The 22,530-nt window shown below is 35.6% G+C and overlaps 1 protein-coding gene across 4 annotated transcripts in view; it reads right to left on the bottom strand.

The window, feature by feature from the left end:
- LOC133521265 (transcription factor Sp9) overlaps positions 1–22,530 on the bottom strand; it is a 110,935-nt gene that overhangs the window by 47,861 nt on the left and 40,544 nt on the right. The window contains exons 1-2 of one of the 4 annotated variants that reach the window (XM_061856133.1): positions 9,698–9,870; positions 7,453–7,500 (exon numbers count right to left, since the gene is read on the bottom strand). The exons of 1 other annotated variant lie outside the window; for it this stretch is intronic. In XM_061856133.1, the coding sequence (XP_061712117.1) occupies positions 7,453–7,464 (12 nt within the window). In that variant the 5' untranslated portion in view covers positions 7,465–7,500; positions 9,698–9,870. Of the gene's footprint in view, positions 1–7,452; positions 7,501–9,697; positions 9,871–11,973; positions 12,505–22,530 lie in introns of those variants that run through there. 2 more of the 4 variants (XM_061856129.1, XM_061856130.1) reach the window with 2 other exon arrangements.

Here is a 22,530-nt window from a genome sequence, read left to right on the forward strand (position 1 = left end):
ATTGTTCAATAATATTTATTTATTCATCAAATACTAAGTTTTATCTTTATTTTGTTTGTAGAACCCTAAAAACGTAGATGTACCTACGCATTATTTAGCTAAGGTATCGTTTCAATAGTATATTTCCATTGCATAATGTTCTAATGTTGCACATTCGGCCACACGCGTCGGCGCCCGCGGCGGGTTGCAGGTTCAATCCCGCTCAATGCACATTGTGCGCATTATTCATGGATAGCCCTTTCAATTGAACGTTAATGCTTATTCCAATCGAAGATTGTATTCAAACAAAAAGCTTTCAGCGCAGCTTTGCATGGGCGAGCATGTATACCTAAGTACTGTTATACAGAATGACTTTAGACACTTATATGTGTAGAAAGTATATCATATATATTTTAACGTACCTAGTTTACAACGAATAAGGTGTTAAGATTCTCAGTGGTAAAAATCAGTAGGTGTTTTCTATGGATTGATACTTTTCCACAGCCCTATCCTTATTATTACTTGTTAAACTTTAGCAAGCTACATAAAGTATTTACTCATTGTTAACTGTGTACATAAGATGTCATACTCGTATACAGGAGAAACCGAAAACGGTTGCCCGTTACATGAAATACATTCAACCTAAGCAACCCGGACCCGGGTATGTCCTTAAACTACTCTACTAGGTATGGGCACCGTGAATGTCATCTCCCTTTGTGTGGTAGGGCACAGCACAGCGGATGTCATTCCAGATCTAGAGCAGAGCCCAACTGGGGAAGTACCGCCACCTTACAGACAACCGCAGCCATATAACACTAGATCCTACTCATAGTGTTGTGTTCCTATCGATGAGTGAAGTTGCCAGAGCTCAACGAGGGTGCGGAGGTTAGGATCAGCAACGCGCATGTAACTCCTCCGGAGTTGCAAACGTAGATAGGCTACGGAGACTGCTTACCACCAGGCGGGCCGTATGCTTGTTTGGCACCCACGCATTATTTAAAAAAAAGCAAGCTAAATACATATATTCAACCATCACATTCGTGCGTCATACTTACAGGATGTTTATGTAAATCTTGCCGTGCTAGACCGTCTAAGCTAAGTTTGCACCGACTCGAGCAGAAAAAGTGTGGAGATGTCATTACTTAATGGTAATATATTTATAGAAATATTACTTTGATGATGACATTGCCATACTTTGTTCATAGCTTGGTATGACTCTACGTGCATAACCTAGGTTTATATTTTTTTTACTAGAAGCGTAAAATAGTTTCTGCACTCACACTATTCTCTATAAAAAGGAAATATTACTTTCAAACGTATTTAATGATGAGTAGGTAATTAAATAAAAACTGAGCAAGCGGTGACAAATAGGTGTCAAGATGGCACGAGAAGTCGGCGCCCTGCGGCGAGGACTGACAGCTAGCTAGGAGAAGGAATATTCGAATAGCGTAAATGTGGATTTTTTATACGGTGTTCGAGCCGCTTATATTGGGAGGTATAGCGTAGAATTGACAGTTAAGGCGCGGTGTATAGTAAAATGCGCTATTTTTAAATCGATATTTACAGGCTTGTACAAGGATTTCATCGATTATTTTCTAGTATGTATAACTTCAGTCTTTGAACTAGCCGTATGCTTGTCAGAAACACGATGGCTCATCTTTTTCTCGATAGATTTTTGCTTTGAAAATATGCTTAAAACTGTATTTATTTCGATATTTTAGAAGTACTATGATGAATATCAATATGAAATTTACTTCATTCAATAGCTTTTAAGTAACTCTAACATTTTGCTTGTCAGTTTATCGATGCGTTAAATTTTTCATTCATAATTATGAATTCAACATTTTGTCTACTAAACGTTACCCTGCGCGGCAATACCGTCAGTACGCCAGTACGCCCGTGACCACTGTCAGCGTCGGACCTGTGCTAGTTTAGCGGACGTTACATAAAATAGATAATCACACTATAAATACACAAATATGTTATACACACAATGTTTTCATCACTCTTACGAAGAAAAAACTAATTTTTAAGCTAATTGATTCTTAAATACGGTGACATTTCAGACATCCATCCGTCATATTATCTTTTTTGACAAGTTTTACACACGCACCTGTCCGGCATACAGCCACGATTAACCAAATGATGAAATGGTGCCTTGCACCCGAGTTAAACACTCTACTTTTCATTTTTAATACGAGGAAGGTAAAATACATGTACATTTTAAAAAACACTGCTAAGTATAAAATTCAGTAGTACTTATTTCGTGAGGGGTACCTACTTTTAATTATCAATTTAGGTAAAATAATATTTTAAATGGCTATTACAGTAATAATCAAATTGAATACCTATTTTTAAACGTAAACAAATAAAATTAATCCGCTTGTTTAATTTATAGAAGTCATTATATTGGAACAGCTTCATTTTTAACACATACAGGATGCAGGAGATATACTGGATTTAAATATGTGGGATTTAAATAGTGCTTAGTGAAAGGTACCATTTCACGTTTTTGTGGAAGTGCTCAAATGGCTGTAATAGTTTATGTTATAAGTGTTGAATTTGTTTGGTATTTCTGGTTTATTAACTTTCATATGGTATACACTTAAGACTTTATTTACAACATTTATCAACTATTTTATTTTGTAAGGTGAGCAGGAGTGATATTTACCCTTCAAATTCCATTCAAAATTTTGCAAGTACTCGGTTCGGAAGTTCGTATATATTTGTACCTCTAGCCAATATTTTTATATCACTGGTTAATTATTCTGTAAATTCAAGAATGTCACTAAATTCCATTTTTGATAATGTTAAACATAAAGTCCTTTGTAAAAGTTTGGTATAATACTTTTATACCATGCTATTTCTGTTTTGTATGAAATGAAAACTGGTGACATTTTATTTCTTTTTTCAAGTATAAATTTCGATGACACTCTGCCGTCAATTTCAGGTCTCAGCCAATTTTACCTTCTTCTTTAAAACCTTGGACCTTGTTATGTCTTTGTGATATGCTTTTACTATTTTTCCTGCCAATACAAAATATAAGTGGAAAAATCGATCGAAAGTTTCGCAAAATATATTTTCTTCATTTTTGCATTAGGGTGCTTATGTGTAATATGTATATATTAAAATAGTTTATTTTGAAATGAATCACTAGTCTTGACTAGCCTATAGTATATCCCTTCAAGTGGCAGAAGCCAAAACGTAAAAAGTAGTCACGTGGCGGGGCCCCGTCGGGTGTTCAGCGCGGATTTAGAGAATATTACAAATTCAACTATTTAAGCTTATCTATGTATAAAAGTATATATTGAAGCATATATCGTTAGAATAAGCACTAAATACGCTATTCGAATAGAACAATTAAATTATTGTCTTCTTCTTCTTGGTCCCTCAATGCTGAGGATCGTGACATCATGTCCTTGTTGTTGTTAAATTATTGTTATGTTTATGCATTTCGCCACATGCACCTAACTAATCAAACCTAGCAACAGTGACAGTTTTCCAGTTTCCTTATTAAAAATGACTACCACCACAAAACAAAGTTATGATTGGAGGTAATTGTGAATTAATATTCTACGTAGGGCTTAAAATTCAAAGGTTAAGTCATAAAAAGTGCCCGTGAGGAAACGGATTTTTTTTAACCACGTATACCTGAGGTCATAAGAAGAATTTCATTTTTTTTTAGTACATATATGGAAAACCAACAGCGCTATATATATCTAGAACTTCCAATAGAATTACAGAGCCAATTACAGGTTCTCACTTATAGAAATACAATAAATTATAAAAAGTTTTTGCCCATCTTAATTTACACATACAAGTTCCTACAGCATAAGAACAGATATATATATATATATATATATATATATATATGATTCATTATTACAAAAAATAAATTAAAAAAAGAAAAAGTAGTTAACTCCTGTGAGTACATGTACATATTCAATAATGCACCGAGCCTTGTCCTGCGCCAGAATTATTGTCACCCATGAAGTGTCTAATTAATTTATTTTTTATTACTGCTATGCTATCATTATATATGTCGATATCACAATTTATAGAAACTTTATTTAAACTCATGCCTGCCATGCATATGAAACTGTTTTTCCTATACCTAGTAGTAGCTTGGTAATTACTAATGGGACATGTACAAGTTTAAGTCAATTCCGCAAAAAAAAATTGTTTCTTTTTTTTACTTTTTGTATGTTTTTAAACATATTAAGTTCATGTTCTTGGAAAATTTATGGATTAATATAAATTGGTACATTTTTCTATTCAAATGGTACCTTGTGACTTTGATATCTGTCAAGAAGGTAGTCTAGACTAGGTCCCAAAGTGGCGACTGGCGACATAGCCATCAAAAAGGCGTTATGCACTAAAACACAACGAAAAATATTTTTTTAAATTGGTATTAACTCTGAAACTAGGCGAATTAAAAAAGTTTATATGACATTTTTGCCTCTAAACACGATCCAGAATATACTGTTAAAATCTTTCCGTTTCCTCGAGGGTACCGTGTATTTACAAAATAACCTCTTTAAAAATCAAGACAGAACTCGACCTAGGCGTTCGATCCCGGATGAACGGTCCTTAGCAACCAAGCGTTAACAAGCGTGTGTATGTATGTTTTCCTTGTCTAACTTGCTAGCTACTTTTGGGCGTTAGAATAGCGTAAATATACTTCAAAGCCTTTAATTTTGCCACTAAAAATGGCAACACCTCACTAACCACCCTCTGTTGGCCGACAGCTTTCTGGCTATCGCATCGACCCGTGAGTGGTGGGCCACCCCTTGAAGGGATAAATAACAGTTGACGATAAAATAATTTTGTTCATCGGAAAGTTTTGTATGTTAATTAACTTTACGGAACAGGTCTTAACTGTACTTCTTTCCAAAGGAAAATAATACTCATTGAGACAATTCTAACAACCTCAAACGCAATTTGGTTGCGATATTTTGACACAGAGTTCCTATGGCCACCTCCTCTCTCATGCATCAGATCAGCTTGATGGTACCATAATATTTCATTGTCACCCTACTTACATATGTATGCAGATTTTCAACTTCATCTGAAACCTCAGTGGGTCAAAATAAATATACTTGTAATATTTGATTACAGACAGAGTAGACAGACAACAGACTGATTCTTTATTAGACATTAATTAAAGTCAGTCAATTATACTCATTACTATATAACTTCGAAGTAGTAGTAGTAGTATAAGTGCATTTTTGCCATTATAAACTTTAAATAATAAATAATAATAGCAGTTTTCTCGACTTTTGCATTTAAAATTTATAATCGTCTTCATTGTCGTCAATTCAAAAAATAATATAGAAATAGTCGTTACAGTTAGAGTCATGGTTCTTTTTTGAGAAGATAGCATAATTTATCTACTTTTTGGAGCTACATATGCTTGTGCATACCTTATGCTTATATTTTCAGTTATCTCAATACCAGCAAAAACATGCTACCTTTTTACGTTCACTTCCACAAATTACTTAGCTTTGCTAGTATTCAACTAAGTTTTGAATAGGTATCTATATAAATGATTTAAAGCAGACAGTTGTAACTTTTGTCTGAATTAGTAAGTAATATTATTTCGACACAAAACGATTTGGTAATATTTTACTAGGTTCTCAATTTGCCGCGGTATACTCTAGTATTATATATAATTATCAAATTTTTAATTTCATTAAGTTTAAATCATAATCAATATAAATTTCCGGAAAAGATCCCAGAACTAACAAACCAGAATACGGATGGCGTCAGAATAAGGACGTAGGCTTGCTGCGAGCGCGGCGCGCGGGGCGCCCGCCTGCCTGCTTTACCACTTCGTCTGCTTCACCCCCTCAAAAACCTAAAATCTGTCTATAAGAGCGCCTTAACGGCAAAATACAATTATAAGTTTAGTTTCAGGTGTTCTGTCAGAAGTATGTGTGGCTGATTCTAATGTCCTTTGCTTATTATTCTTCGTGGTAAGATACCCCCCTAAAGTTTCTTTGTTTTTTTTTTTCTTTCCATTTTTTCTAATGGAAATCCATAGTTATGAGATTATCTTGCATCCGTAATGAATGACTATTAATTTTCAATTAAGTACAATATCCAAAGGTTGTTTGGAAGAGATCGCTTTTTAGCGATAAGACCGCCTCTTGTTACCTAATTGTAATTTGTGTTCTCTCTGAATTCTCATTTTCAATATGTGGTGTACAATAAAGAATATTTATTATTATTTGTATGTCTTTCCCATCACGGAACAATGGTGTTCCAGACCTTTGGGAGGCGTGCGCGGAGCCGAAGCCAACACATAGAGACCCTTTTGACACTTTAATGAAATGAAAGGGGTACACCGAGCGCATGCTGCCCTTGCCCGTATTATGGATTTATCTGCAACTGACTGCATATTAAAAGAAATTTGAAGTTTATCACTTTAACAGAGATAACAAAAGTACTCAGAAAATTATTGTAAAACATCTACTTTCTTGGCTTCATTATGCATAAAACTTGGACATTACAATATCTCGAATGGACACTGGCGCGCGCGTGACGAATGAATTTCGCGCCTCTCATCGACCACAATGGCTCGAATCGATTTCGTCATTCGATATTCGTTCCGATATAATTTCTTGATGTCGTGCTTGGAAAATCGGAATTGTGGAAAGCTTAGCGGTTTTAGAACGGAATCTAGATAAAATGTATGAAAGGGGTGGTGGTAATGAATTATTTGCAAATATTTATAAGGTTGGCCGATTATATAGGTAGATAGATAGGTCGAATGATGATGTGTAAAATATTCGTAGACGTTTTTTGGAAGTTAAGCACATTCATTTATTTAGAAATGTAACATTTCGTAAAAAATACTATAAAAACATACATTTTCAATTATTTTTAAAATTAAACCCAACCAAAAGAGACTCGAAAACCATCATTAGACGCTAGGTTATATATCTTACGTCAATTAAAAACATCAAAAGAAGTATTTTAACTCAAAAATGTATAGGTAGGTAAGTTTACTCCAAACTGAATATTTATAGCTTCCTGTGGGGTTTAGTAAATTTCTCTAAGAATGTCTAATATTTATTTATTTATAATCGACATAAAAAATAAATCTCAATCTTAAACTTTAGCAAGCTACATACATATATATACTACATACTTATAGGGTGCCGTAACTTGGACCAAACCAAAAGAGAAGAGAGGAACGACCATCATTCGACGCGAGGTTATAGATCTTACGTCAATTGAAAACATCAGAAGAATTTTAACTCAAAAATGTATAGGTATGTTTACCTCAAACTTTCCTCAATTAAAAAAAAATGCCAATTAAGATTCTTAGGTATTAGCCTTATCATGTCCTTAGCTGGGTATTCAGGGAAATGCTAATACAGGTCCAGTAAAAGTAACATAGATGAGTAATAACGACACATGCACAATTCGTTACTGATATATAAACAGATATAAGATGACGGTACTTACTAAGATCTTCATGTCCTTGTGATCCGCGGACACGGGGTCGATACTAACCTGAGAACAGAAAATTACAGTTAGTTTTATGCGTAAATAATACCCTACATTATTGTATAGAGGAAACCAAAATTACAAAGAAGGTACGGTATAACAAGGTAAAATAGTCAAAAAGCAGTCCATTATTATCTAAATTAATTTGAATTTGAAATAATAAGTTGAATAAATGGAAAAACAGTTCAAAGAAGTAATACATCTATTAATAGTTGTTTTAGAAAAAATCCCCATCAAAACAACACATTTCCCACCGTCCATTCCGAAAAAACAAAAAACTAATTAGAAAGTCCCTAAAAAAGCCCTATCATAAGTCGGCGTACACACTGAGCGAATTTAATTTGGAGCGTTTTTAATTATGGCGGGAGATTCGTTCGCTGGCTGGTTTCGGCGCCGCGGCGGCCGCCCTGTAATTATGGGCCGGTAATTGCGAGCGCTCGGCGCGTCCAGTGTATCCTAGCCGAGCCACTGGAACTAGGCGGCTTTGGATTTTAACCGTCGTAAGGCCGGTCTTACACCGCCAGAATGTCTCTGAATTCCACACACATTTTGATTATAATATCTGAATATGAATTTCTCAGACCGATCTGTAAGAATGATACTAGCGAGCGTTCCGAATACAGAATATGAACTCCTGACGCATCTTTTTTCCATACATTATGTATCTAGGGACGAGCAAACACACGCCGGAATCAGATTATTAAATTTGCCAGTTACTGCAGAAAAATTAAGGGTTACACTGCGGAATAAGAGAGAATAAGCTGGAAACTCGTCTTCACCTTCATTCCTTCATTATGGCGTTCTTAAGATATTGATCCTTAGTTGGTCTTAAATAAATGCAATTTAATTAATTTTTTTAATTTAAGGTTCTCTTAAAAATCGACACATACATCGTGTGCGCGTCGGAAGTTAATCAAGGTCATACAAATGGTTATTTTGCAATCTTGTTTTCATCTAACAGGTAAGAATGGAAGAACATACAACTTGCTTCAAGTTATGTGTCAAACATTTAGTCGTCATCATATTAATCCATTTTTATAAATTCTACATGCAGCAGACTACTGGATTGAGCATATTTTTTTAATCAATTAATGATTTCTGCATGAATAAAGTAGGAGCCCAAATAAGTACTTTCTTGAATCCTTACTGCAAGCGCATACCAACTAAACCAACATTACCATACCACCAATTTAAAAAGATTTTAGCGTATGTAACGCATACAGGCAGACCGTCAGGCTTACTCTCCATGTCATTACATACCTCCTATTTTTGCGAATTATTAGCAATCTTACGCACACGAAGTTACGCGCTTGAGTCTGCTAGTATATTTACCTATCTTCGGTAGATAAGGTACATTTTCGATATTTTGAATCTACTCTCATAAATCTCATAAACTAGATGCTTCATCCAAAGCAAGTAAGTAAATTGCACAAGCAATCGACACTCGAACAATACTCACACATACCGGATACAATTATCATGCTACAGACGTAATGCAATAAGTTTAGTATAATATCAGTTCTAATGTATTGTAATTGCCCTTTAGGTAATGTTATGCACTCGGCCACTGCTTTCTAATACTATTTAAAAGGATTGTGTTTAATAACGATGACTGGCCGAATTGAGCTAAAAAATATTTTAAGTATACATTATAATAATTATAGATTAGGCCGATGACTAATATGCACTACTGATGCACCTAATATCTACTGTTTGGATAAGTTTTTGTCGGTTAGTTTTATTTTCACCTGCTAAAGCGTTACTTCCCGAATAGGTCAAGTAATTGAACAAAGGCTCAACTAAATGTCTACCATCTGATAAGTGTAAGCATATATAAGTATTGAAATATAAAATATGACAATATGCGCACAAATAGTGGAACTTTAACTAGAATAAGCACGATATAATGAATTTATTAACACGACCAAAATAATCAATACCTACAAATAATCAAGCACGCAATGTTTACTAAACTACTTGGTGAATATATCTGCGTTGTGCAATATACCTATCGCTTTTCAATAAATATTATGCACAAAAGAGAGACACAAGAGACAAGTAAGATACCTAAAATTTGTCTGTATTTTTTACTTATAAGTAGTTACGCCTTTTGCAGGTTAAATTTTTAGTGCAATATAGGTTACATTAAATACTCTTGGTCTGAATTCTGTGCATATTACCTCCCTTCCCGAAACGAAGGTACCGTTTCAGCATGTGTCTTAAATCGCAACGCAATAATTCACTGTATAAAATTCGCATATAACGAGTCTTGGTATTTCTTTATTTTCTCGCCGCTGTTTCTACACTTTTTAACACTAGAAATTTCCTCTCAACTTGCATTGACTAAAGGACACACGATAGTGCAGTACGCGTCTTTCCACTGTTATGAAAAGATTGCATGACGGATTTATAACTTATAGGATTATAGAGCGTATCATTCACGACGACGCGTGCCTTGACTCGTATTGTCACGTTATTAAAAGTTATATTTGACAAATCTGCGCGTCATCGTGGATGGCACAAACTATTACACAAAGTATTTTTCTGTAAACCTACGACTATGGAGTGTGGAATTAAAAGGAGTGAAATCTCTTACGGTAGAACTGCTGCAAAAGTGTCCAGCTGTCAGCTATAAAAAATAGTTCCAAATCTCTCCAGAGCAGCTCTAGAGTATCTAAAAACCTAGGCGTTATTGACGGAGTGAAGTGCGCTATCTATAATTTGTTTTTTTTTTTCAAGTATTCTAGGGTTGTTTTTTGACGACACTTTTTGGTACATGGAGATTTCATTCCTTACCTCCACCTTCCATACCTACGACATTTGTCAATTTACAACAATGTTGACAGTTCGAAACGTAAGTGCTAACCGGAAATGTAAAGATGGCCATAAAGATAAATCTGCCGGTTTACACGTGAAGCGCGATGCTTGAACATTTATTGCCGCTATCACTGCATCTCTGTGATATGAACTCTGGCTGCAATAATTGTGTTACTACACGTGTAAATTAAGTATACCTATGCTTTATTTAACACTTTCGGTTAAACCAGTAAAAGTTTTTTCAGTCATTCATGCGAAAATAGTCTTTGAATACGGATATATACGCTTTAAAATTAAAACACGCTGTTTTGTTGATTTGGGTGACCAGTAGGTACAACTTTTCTGGACACTGGGATAGAGCGGCGACACCAATAATGCGGACTAAAAACAAACTTTACCTACACATCACTTGTTTCTAAAAAACATTGTTTACTTAAATACTTAAAAAATAATGGAAAATGTTCAAATTTAAAAATGCCTCCACTTCTAACAATAACCTTCCTACCTAACTCGATTTTTTTTTTCAGCTAGACAGCGTGCTAGTTATTTCGTTAGCAAAGAGTTTAACTTTTCATTCATATTCATAAAAGTCAACGATTTTTTCAATTTAGTAGTTTGTAAAATAACATCACACAAACACCCGATACAAAGTAATGCAGGTTTATAAAATGTAGCGCTTTACTATTGACTGAATATCAACTAATTGTTATTGGACTACACATAAAAACGAGTGAATAATAAGTACCTATTATTAATTCTAATCAATATCACCTTTCAACAATACAAACTAGCAGATTATTTCAAAGAAATGCTAGATTAGCAGTATGCCTGCAGTCGGACAAAGGCAGAAATCGCATTGTAGACCGCGGGAGGTGTTTGTACGGTAATCACTCCAATTAAATATTTTTATTCCGTACGGCTTTGTGCCTTTGTAGGCATTTCCACGGTCTTTTGTTTGGAGGCAGAGAAGTGACACGGCAGTTTTTTTTTTACGGTTTTGTTAGCTTTTGCTTTTTACTGGTAATTATTATGCTCCTATTATTTTACAAGGTGAAATGAAAAAGATTAATTATAATAAATAGTAAATCTAGTATTCAAAATTAATAAGTTATTATTTGAAATATATTTGTTTGCATTAAACACAAATAGACATTTAAAAATAATATGAATATCTATCAATTTACTTGAATGTACAAATCAGATGTTTTCTGCGTAAATCAATAATATAAAAATACAATTTATCGTGTCTAAATACAAAGGTATCTAAACATAAAATACCTACATTTAACAAATTTATTTAGTTAAAAATGATTTACGGTTTAGACACGTCAATAAAATTGGTAATTTTAGGTAACGTTACATAACTCATTATGAAAAATATTGTAGGTATGGAAATCATTATAAAATGAGTACAAAGAAATAATTATAAATTTTCTTTATGCAAATATTTTCATTTAGCGTCGCTGAAATCCATGAAAATCCATGAATTTAAAAAAATCTTGCGAACCCGAATGAAAATTTCAATTTATTTTATACTTTCCAAAGCTACATACAATAAAAAATTAAATGTGCTCCTAATTGGATTCCAATAAGATCACTGGTTAAAATCAAAATAAGAATCACACTTCATAAACAAAGGCTTCTATAATTTAAAAGCGTTACCTCATTGAAATAATGATTACTCCCATTATGGTTCACGGGGTGCTCCCCATGCTGCTGATAGTACGCACAATGCATATCGGCCCATCAGAGTTTCCACACAAATGACGTCACATCACACGCGAAAATCCCAAGAAAATTCGGAGCAATTATCTTAACGGATTGATGCGGCGAACGAATCTCGCCTACTAATTGTAGGGTTCGGGTTTTGGTGTTGCGCGGAGCTGTGTCTCGCTTGCACATCGTGCGTCTCGGTCGGGCCTCGTGGCCCCTCTACGTGTTTGTTTACGCGGGGCGGGCCGTAGGGCGGCTGACGCTGAGGGCGGAGGCTACGATAATGCGATTTTTGAATTGAATCACAGTTTTGACTAGGGTATTTGTAAGCCTTTCAGTTAGTCCAAAGCATAGATTTTGTTATTTAAAAAACTTGACCCCCCTTTATTGTGGCATGTTTTAAAAGCAGCTTTTTTTACTTTGTGTTGTTATTCTAACGTAATACACAATGCATTTGTTAATATAAATGAAGCAAAAATAATTCTTAAGTTTCTAACTATCCAATAGATAACCTCGGTTTTGAATACGTGCCTAAAAATATTTTAACAAATATCGAAATACACTTTTAATCCGTATTAACTCCTGTTATTTCAGTAAATCCAGCTTCTAAAGTTATAGGGCAGATCATTTATTCTAGACTCTGCTGAAGCAAGTCTATCATATTGTGCGAAATAAATATAGGTCAAATACGACCATATATAAACATTTTATGATTTTTTTTTTCACAAAGAAGAAAAGAGCACGATAAGTGTTCACGTGCGTTTAAAACTTAAATGAAGGGTTAAAAAAAGAAAAACTCCTCGAGCACGAATTTGGGCGGAAAACTAGTAATTAAAATGAATAATACTGCGATGTCATAAATCATGAAAACCACGTGGAAAGAACATGATTTATCGTTTCACTCGACAAACGAGGAAATGTTATTATTTGTGTTCTGTAAGTAGGTGAAGGAAAAAGTGGAGCTGGTTCAAATGTTTAACCAGGAGCTGGTAAAATGTAGATATGCTATAAGTAGGTAAGCAATATGATTGATTGTTAGTAGCACATAACTTTACTAGACTGCTTATTTGATTTGACGTAAATTGTTATATAATACTTGCTTCTGCCCGCAACTTCGTGTGTGTGTGTGGAATGGTACAATACAATACAAATCCTCTTTATTGCACAACCTCAAGATAAATACGATAAATGATGATGATTTTGTTAAAAACTATCCTATGTCCTTCCTCGGCTCTCAAACTATCTCCATACTAAATTTTATCTAAATCGGTTCAGCGGTTGAAGTGTTATGAGGTAACAGACAGACAGAGTTATTTTCGCATTTATAATGTTAGTACGGATGTAAGGTGCATTGGGGTGATTTCCAAAGCAGGATAATCTGGAAAATTCACTAAATAAACTAAAAGCACTTTCGATTGTAGCAACAGTGCCTAAACAAGATGTCATGATAAGCGTTGCATTGCAGTAGCTAATATATGAAATGCTTCTCTTTTAGTAGATATGAGGCCTTTTCAAAATCATCCCGCTTTCGTAGTTACCCAAATGTAGCTTAAACGGGGGCAAACATTAGAATCCTATTCAAGACGAAAGTAGAGGAACTGCGCGAAATCGCCTTTTCATACCAACGTAGTCCTTATTTTCCTCTCTGAATATTCATATTATAAAAAAAAAATAACGCACTTTTTTGTATATCAACCACAGTCATGCCCCTACGTTTGATTTTTTTCGAATTTTTAGTTAATATAAGATTTATTTAAGAGCATTTATTAAATCTGTTTTTCGCTCCAAATTTAAGAAAGTCAGACGTAGAGTATTAATATACATCAAATGATGTAAAAATATATTACATAATGTCAATATCCAGAAGAAAATGAGGACTACGTTTGTATGGAAAAGCGGCCATCCCTTTGTCTTAAGTTTCGTATTCTAAATTTACTTTTTTTTATTCGCCGCTAAGAATTTGCAATGATGAGATTTTGGCTATGCTATAACTACACAACTGAATTCCGGCAAACAATGATGATAAATTAGTCTATTCAAACAAGTAGGTAAGACGGACGTAATTAATAATTGGTAGTGTTAAAGATGTCTAAGTACCTACTATTTTATATGCAGGTGTCGAATATATAGCTTCCGAATAATTTACCTTAAAAAATGATCATAAGTAATTACTCTTAGTTCCGATAACGAATGTACTTTTTTCAGATTCAGAGGTAATAAATGTTTCCGGTTCATAATAAAGAATATTGGGATCGTTTCCCTCGCGACTATTATAAAAATTGGTCCATTTTTTATCGTCCCCAATCTGTGCGGGGGCGGATACGGCTCGTATGACAGGATACACTTTCCTCTACTATTTCTCCTTTCAATTCTAAATTGTAATATGTACCATAGACCTACAAGGCTTATAATACTTTTAATACTTTAAATTTTTACAGTTGTACTGATATCACGCGAAATCTACTCGCGTTCGTAACAGATGTGCCTTTGATTTGTATTTACGGAGTACAAATTGCTTTTAATAGAAGACGTCATTAAATTGTGTTACATTAAAAATGATGAGATTTTGTTCATATTTTTCTAATCGTTATACAGTAACCGTAACTAGACAAAGTCTAGAGTTTATTACTAAAGAAAATACATACTTATCTACTTATTTACTTACTAAACTATCATTACCAATAGCAACCAACATGTTTTAATATCGTACATATTATGTTTATTAGGCTTTCAATCAACTAATCATGACGAATCATTACGTATAACCTCTTGGAATAGTAGGTGGGCCTCCCTGAAAGAAGATTACTAAACACACTGGTCCCACGTCAACTTACGTATTCTAGTGGCCTTAGCTAATATCCATCTGAGCTTGCCCCAAGTCGCATATAATTAAACGAAAAGTAAATAGCCTCTCGCGCGTGGACTAAAGTCGCTGTAGATGTCTCCAGCGATAGGGGAGTATTTTGTATGGATTATAGAATAACATGCGCAAATGATAGTGATTACATTGCCGTGGGTGCCGCGCGTGCGTCGTAATTATTGTAATCTCGCGCACGCTGCGCCGGCGCGGCCCTCGTACTACTGTTACTCTATTGTTCCTGTTAACACTTATTCACAAAGCTTTCAACGAGGTTTGGGAAAATGGAGCTGAATGAGCCGCCGCTGGGGTTTTCAGAGCTTATGTTATTGTGGGTATTGCGTCGCGTGGTGTTATATAGAAACTAATATACAGTTTGACTTTTTTGTATTTGACAATACTCTAAAAGGATGAATGAATATGTAGATTGTGTAGGTCGTACAACTTGTTGGTACTATGGGGCCAAACCCAAAGAAAACAGTTACCTACATACTTTATTTTTTGCGTTTCTCGGCGATGGCCCGAAAAACTGCTCAGTATGACATCTCAGAGTAAAGTTAGATATTACAAATTCACCTTGTATTTTGTGTTTAACAACAACTAGAAGCTATTTAAAAATGACTACTTATAGATTCGTAAGTCCTGGCTGACTCATCAACGCAAAACTAAAATTAAAATAGCTAGAAAGTTGAAATTTGCCAATTTATTTATATAATTGTGAGGGATATTTCAGTTCTTATTGCGGTCGCTAGATAGTTGAAGTGGGCCTATTCTGAAATGTCTAGAAATTGAAATTATCACAATATGTCACAATAAAAATCTAAAACCGCCCGTCCTTTCCCATTTCTAACACTAACATGTGCCTAATTGCAGATAAATTAACACTCGCTGACAATAATTTGGGAAGTTGAGTTTGTTCGTTAAATATGTACTTAAAAAAATGCTAAATAACAAAATTATATGCAGTAATTTGTTTTATTAGAATGCTAATTGTTTCACTAATGACAAGCGTCATAGTCACAGTTCCTCGCAAGCGCGTGCACAAAGCGACGCAGGCGCATCTGGCGCACCGCCCTCCGCCCAGCCTCGCAACTGCCAAGCAAAAACCTCTTTCCTTTGATCCACAATGCCCCATATCCAAAAAACTCCATATGCACATATGACTTTGTTTTCGTGAGCTTTTCTCTTGTTTAAATCCATGGAGCCTTCAAAAGAAAAATAAATGTATTCAATATTCAATTCTAACACTATTTTGTTTGGATTCAAAATTGACGCAGATTTTATATTCGATTCACTTTTATGTTTTTAAGATGCGTCACATTATTTTAATTATTCTTTGTTGTTATTGATGGAATTGATTAAGGGTGGGCGTGGCAAAATTGGAGAGCATTTTGTGAGTATAATAATTGTTTCGACATGTTAAGTTACGGCGCCTATAAAATCCTAATGTAGGTATGTAACCAGTCAAAAACTGAAAGTACACCAATTCAGAGATTAATCCATATTTTTTGGTAGAAAAGTAGCATTCCTATTTACTAAAAAAAGTTAAGGTAAGGTGGAGCAAGACTATCACCGGGGCAAGACAAATACTTGTATGGAATCCTCATACTGTTTGCAGAGCCAAGAAAATAAACTATGTTTTCTTGGCCCAGCTTACCTTAATACATTTAAGTTGCTTATTAATCTTTACAAACTGAACGTAAAAACGGAAGTATCATCCTTCCTGCAGCAATTACTACTGCGAATACTGCGACCCTTCTTTATCAGTCTCTTTCTTTGTCTTCTCTCTTTCTATGTATTTATCTACATACGTATGTATATCGTCCGCGTCGGCTAGGAACCCATAGTATAAGCTTTGCTTAGTTTGGGGCTAGGTAGATTGGTGTAAGATTGCCCCCAAATATTTATATTTATTTATATGTCTCTCTTCTTCTGCCTGCATTATTAAAATGCTTGAATCTTGGTGTCACCAGCCCCCATTCGTGACATAAATCATTTTATTTTATACAAATACGTACCTATAACCTCTACTTACATAATGTCTGTCGTTAACATACTCGTAGGACATAGGTAGAGCTTACAAATGGTTAAAAGGGTGCGTCCGGTTGCAATATTACACCAACTTCCACTTCATTCACACACAGGCACAATAAAGTTTCGGATTACCATTCCTTATGCAAAAGGTGCAATAAAGCTCTTGAACTATCACAGAAAATGGCATATTTGAATTTCAAATTCAATGCACCGAAAAGCGCAATGAGTGACACTGCTATACAAGATTGAGATTATATAGAATTGGACGATTATATTAAAGCAAAATATTGTGATTTGGATGGAATTCGATTTTATCGAACCGTAGATAATCTCCGGCGATACACTTAGGTACTGGCTACCTAAACGTCCAATATTCATTCAAAACACGTGTGATCTTTCGGGCGTATTGTTGTCATGAATTCCGCTTAGCCCCATTCATATCTTTGTCAACGGTTAGATATTCGACGACCGTTTCCTATGCAAAATCTCTTGTAATCCCGGAATAAAGATATCCATCAGATATCCATCTGAATGCTTCCGCTGAGAATGGGACGACGGACAATAACTCGTCGAACACGAGATGTTCACTTGACGGGGATATTGAAACGTCATCCTGAGTGTTTACAAGCATAATAGGATTAAGAGTTAAGAGCGATTGTGTTTTGAAATATTGCAGTTTATTGGTGCACTCCTTGCTTACAGAACCGTGAGATTATTTAAGCTGGGATTTGCATATAATTACATTTATTTAAGTGAAACCAAAGCATTTAACTTAAACAGTTTGAATTTCGTTTAGATGAGATTTGACTGTCCTGTTCAAAATAAGTTCCTTTAGTGGTGCAATACATAAAATATTTACATTGTATTATTAGAGCTAGCTGACGTGGGTGCATGAAGCGGGCGCAACTGCCATTGTAGGTAAAATCCGTCGCACGCGTCCGCGCCAGTTAGCGTTGCTCATACTTCACCCACTCCGTGCAACCGCGCCAGCTAGCGGACGCCCTTTAGGGCCACTTGAGCATTCCACGGTTAGCCAACTAACTTACCGAGGGTTTAACTGGTACTGCTAACTGCGAGTTAGTTGGCTAACCCTGGAACGCGGAAGTGACTCTAACCAGTATTGGCATAGTATGGCTAAGCTTATATGGAACAAATACACATTCTTAATTATATTCAGAGTATTCATTAGAATTTACCGTTGTGGTGAAATGTGCTGCATAAAGAAAGACTTATACGCAAATAAATATGATCTATTTAAATAAGTATGGAACTCGAATTAAGAATAAGACGTAGTGGGGTAAAACCAGGCAGGGCATGCCATAGGGATATCATAAAATGCATTTATGTATCATTTGCGTGTGCAGCGCCCGGCGCACTCGACGAGCGTATACGCACATGACAGCGAGCGCGCCGCGACGTGCCAAACAACAAAATAAACCAGCCAACCCGTGTAATAATGGTGTTTCCACCCTGTAACAATAACTACATAATAGTCGAGAGCTTTTACGAGCTTTTGTGAGGTTGTCGAAGCTTCCACTTGGTATTTTTTGTGCTGGCCTCCGCGCGGAGCTTTCGCACTATATTTTATGATTGTAAACTTGTGTTTATTGAATACTTAGATATATGTTTATTCCCGTTTTTGAATGTATTTAAAAGGAGTGGCCCTCAAAAATTATTATTTTCTGTGGCTTGTTCGTATATCTGCTCCGAAGTTAACCCATGCAAACGGGTATCTTCAGCTGAGGGATCATAACTCATTTATCGAGTAATAGCTTAGTTTTAATTCAATGGTGTAGGTGTAACAACTTGACATCCCACCGTGGCCCGAGACAGTGACAAACAACCCGAGCCATATAAGAGCACGCTTCATAAAAGCGCTCAATATGAGACCACGGGTCGTATCCTTAGTCGTGATTAATTCGACCAATATATAAGGGAAAGATAAACTGAACCATTAAAGATGTAATAGCAGTTACTGAGGGAAAAAATAAATTGAATTATTAAGTGCCTGCGTTATCAAATATGAACCTCGCCAGGTTGTATGCTAATAGTAAGTACTTATATCCAAGACAAGGAATTAACACGAAGTCGTTGACTTATTTATGAGATTTTATATATAAAATACAAAAATAAAGTTTAATAACAAAAACGTAGCTGTAAAATCAAAATCATCATATTGATTCAAATAGGTAAGCGAGCGGCGAGGATGCTGCGCTGTATAGATAAAATTAGCGGACATTAAACCGCGCAACACTCGAAAGACTTTATTAATTTACCGCAACAAACTACGCCTCCAAATACCCACGATGGTTTAGCGATAGATTTATTAATTATTAAGCATTATAGTCCCATATCGTTCCCGGATCATGTATTAATTATAAAATGTACTCAATATCGTAGTTGGAGATTGCAACAGGGCTGTGTTGCAGCATTAAATGAGTATAGTTTTATTAATATCAACATGGATCGTTTTCTGGGCCTCCTATGTTTGCACGTATGTATCGGAGTCGTAAACACCATTTTATAACTGATATCTATACTTAAAGGAGTTTTATTGCTTTCCATCAGCATAACTGAGTGACCGAAGCAGAACTTCAAAAATAAGTTAATTTCTAGTATGAAGAATGGCATTAAGGCAAATTTAGGGCGTTTAAAGACGAGCACCGCGGCGGGTGTTGGGTGAGGGGCAGGAGGGGGTCGATAGCCGCAATAAATCAAGATATTATCTGCGCGCGAGCATTACGTTAGGTACAACCTCGCCAATACTAAAGGGTGAGTCGCCGGCCCTGACGGATATATGGACCCGAGCCTCATATCGTACTTGCGTGTGCGTTCGTGAATTTCAAGTAGGTATTAAAAACAAAGGCAAAGTTTAGCGGTTTCTCGGAATTATCAGTATCTAAATACATTTGTTATGAATGCTGGTGTCCAGATTAATCATAAACTTGCACCCAAACGTATATTTAAAAGATTTAAAACCATATATCCCAATTTCGAGATCTAAAAGAAATAGTCAATGATGCTACAAACTATAATTACACACTGCAGCTTATAATTTCGTAGCCATTCATTAAAATTCAACTAAAGACGAACAAAGTTGAACGTGGAACACAAATCAAATGCAACTCGCCGATGGCCGGTGGCTCCATAAATCAGGGGCGCGCTTAGGCCTTCTTAGCTTTTCTAGATAGAGATTTATCCCGTAATAACATGTTGTTTTTCAGTAAATCAACCGCCGAATTATCCGGTAGAGGAGGCATGATTAATCGACGGGCTGCCGGGGTAATAGCGCTGCCCGGAGTCGCGAATAGATCGCTCTACAAAGTCACCCGCCCGCCAGCCTCATGTCAAGTTGAAGGTCGGTAGACAACTGTTATGGAAAAGACGACTTAGTACATATTTTGCTAAATTTGAATTGTGTTGGCAACTATATCTGTATTCCATTAATTTAAATTCATCGCAAAAATCAAATACTTTAATTTTAATCGAATTAAAGAACATTCTATAACCATTAAATAACTTGAGTTACTTTTGGATGTAAAATATCGCAATTCTCGTGTGTGCAAAAAATCCGTAATGCTGAATTTATGCTGGAATTCTACAAATACATAATGTTTTGGCAGTATGAATAAACAACAAATATTGTATAATTCATTTGGATTTAATTTGGTTCCGCCCATTGACAAAATCTCCAATAGCGGTTGTGTAAATACAACTGTAGGCATACGAAAATAAAATTAAACAGGTTCTAACTCTAACAGACGTATAAGTATCCAATGATCAAAATAAGTGAGCCCTGGGAAAACTTCGGCTGCCATCTCCACGCGCAGTCGATATCGCCAGAAGAATGCAATTATATTAAAACGAGCCTTTGCCCATTCAGCGCTCAGTCGACATGATCTCATCGCGCTGTAACTGCTCAACGATTAACTTTAATTAAACGCTATCTTTAATTAAAATTACACGCGCCTGACCATATTTCATATAAGTAAATAAAATACTTTTGTAGTGCATCTAGGAAGTCTTTATTAAGATTGCTATTGCAAAGAGGCGGGGTAGGCCACTTGTTCGAGAATTTGAATAATTCGTGTATTACAAGTTCACGTTATTAAATTAGAGCCAAATAATACAGGCATTCCATCACATAATTACAATGTACTGTGAAGCGAGTAGCTGTATGCCCACTATTAGTGCTAAAAAACGCGTCTTATGTCGTGTTTAGTTTAGCCGAGAGGCTAGCATAAGTATTAAGAAAGCTTTATTCGAAATGTCTATGTTTTTTTGTTCTCTTACCAAAATTACTTGTAACCTGCCAAATTGCTGCCCAAAGTGTTACATTTACCTTAAATCCTGCACTCTAAAAGCAACCCAAGTTTATTTTCCGTTACACGAAGAAAACTTAGGTATTATACAGTACACACTAGATACTCAAATATTCCTCAATTAGATGAGAAATCTGCAGACATTGCAAGTGGCCGGAAAGGTGCGGAGAATGCAGACCGCGAGCCAGCGTTCGAAGGGCGTCCGAGTGCCGAAGTTTGCATACACCGCGTATCGGCCATATTTCAACCGTAATGATAGCGAGCGAGCGTGATAATAATTGTTATTACTATGATCCACATCTGCTATTATTTTATAATTGAGGGCTTTTGCGTGAAACCCTGCAATTATAAGAAGAGCCTCAAGCAACGTGCAACGAGGTGCGCGCGTTTTTGCCTCCTTCCCTAAATTATGATATATTTACTAAAATTCGTTCCCGCCGCATTCGTTGGATAAATCTTGACCGTTAATACGATAAGGGAAATTTATTCTTAGTTAAGGTTATCCTTTTGCAATTTAAATTATGAGGTGGCAATCGTCTGCCTTGGAAAGGGTTTTGTTTTGATGATAGATCCGCTTAAAAATTAGAGAATTCATTAAATGCTAATGTCTACTTAATCAAAATATACATTTTATGATATCCATAAAATAGGTACATTTTATGCATTTATAATCTTATTTGCTTAATGTTTAATGGATAAGCCGTTCGCTCAGCATTCAAAAGTTTAATCGGCCTAAATCTACACCGTCCCCTTCCTCTTCTCTCCCTTTGAAGGTCTGAGAATGGAGAGTTCATTATTTATTAGGAATATTAGTCAATTTTTATTTAGTCGAAAAAAGCGAGCAGCAACGGCGGGACGGGCCCGCTGCAATTAAGTGCGGCAACCCTGTAATTATGGACAGTAAATTTCTGGACGCAGCCTGGACGCGTCGGCGGGTACCTCTATCTGCCGCGAGAGGATTAGCTCACCCGTTGGACGCTTTTAAGTTTTAGATTACGCTCAAGAAATTAGCATTCCTGATTATTGTTGTTTTTGGCTGGATGCGGTGCCAAATTTTAATGATGCTTCGTTAACTTATAAAATGGTTTCTTTCAGGATCCATTTTGTTACCCAATTATTATTTAACGTAATAAAAGTGTAATACAATATTAATCTTTTTTGTTTTAGTAACAAGTATATTCTAAGTTTGCAGCATTACTTACGATCTCAATGTCTTTAATGTTAATATCAGTTAAGGCATTTTTTTGTATTTTCTTTGAATAAAGGTACGATGGGGGCGTGATTACTTTGATT

This window comes from Cydia pomonella, chromosome 9, assembly GCF_033807575.1.
Source record: "Cydia pomonella isolate Wapato2018A chromosome 9, ilCydPomo1, whole genome shotgun sequence".
Lineage (NCBI taxonomy): Eukaryota > Metazoa > Arthropoda > Insecta > Lepidoptera > Tortricidae > Cydia > Cydia pomonella.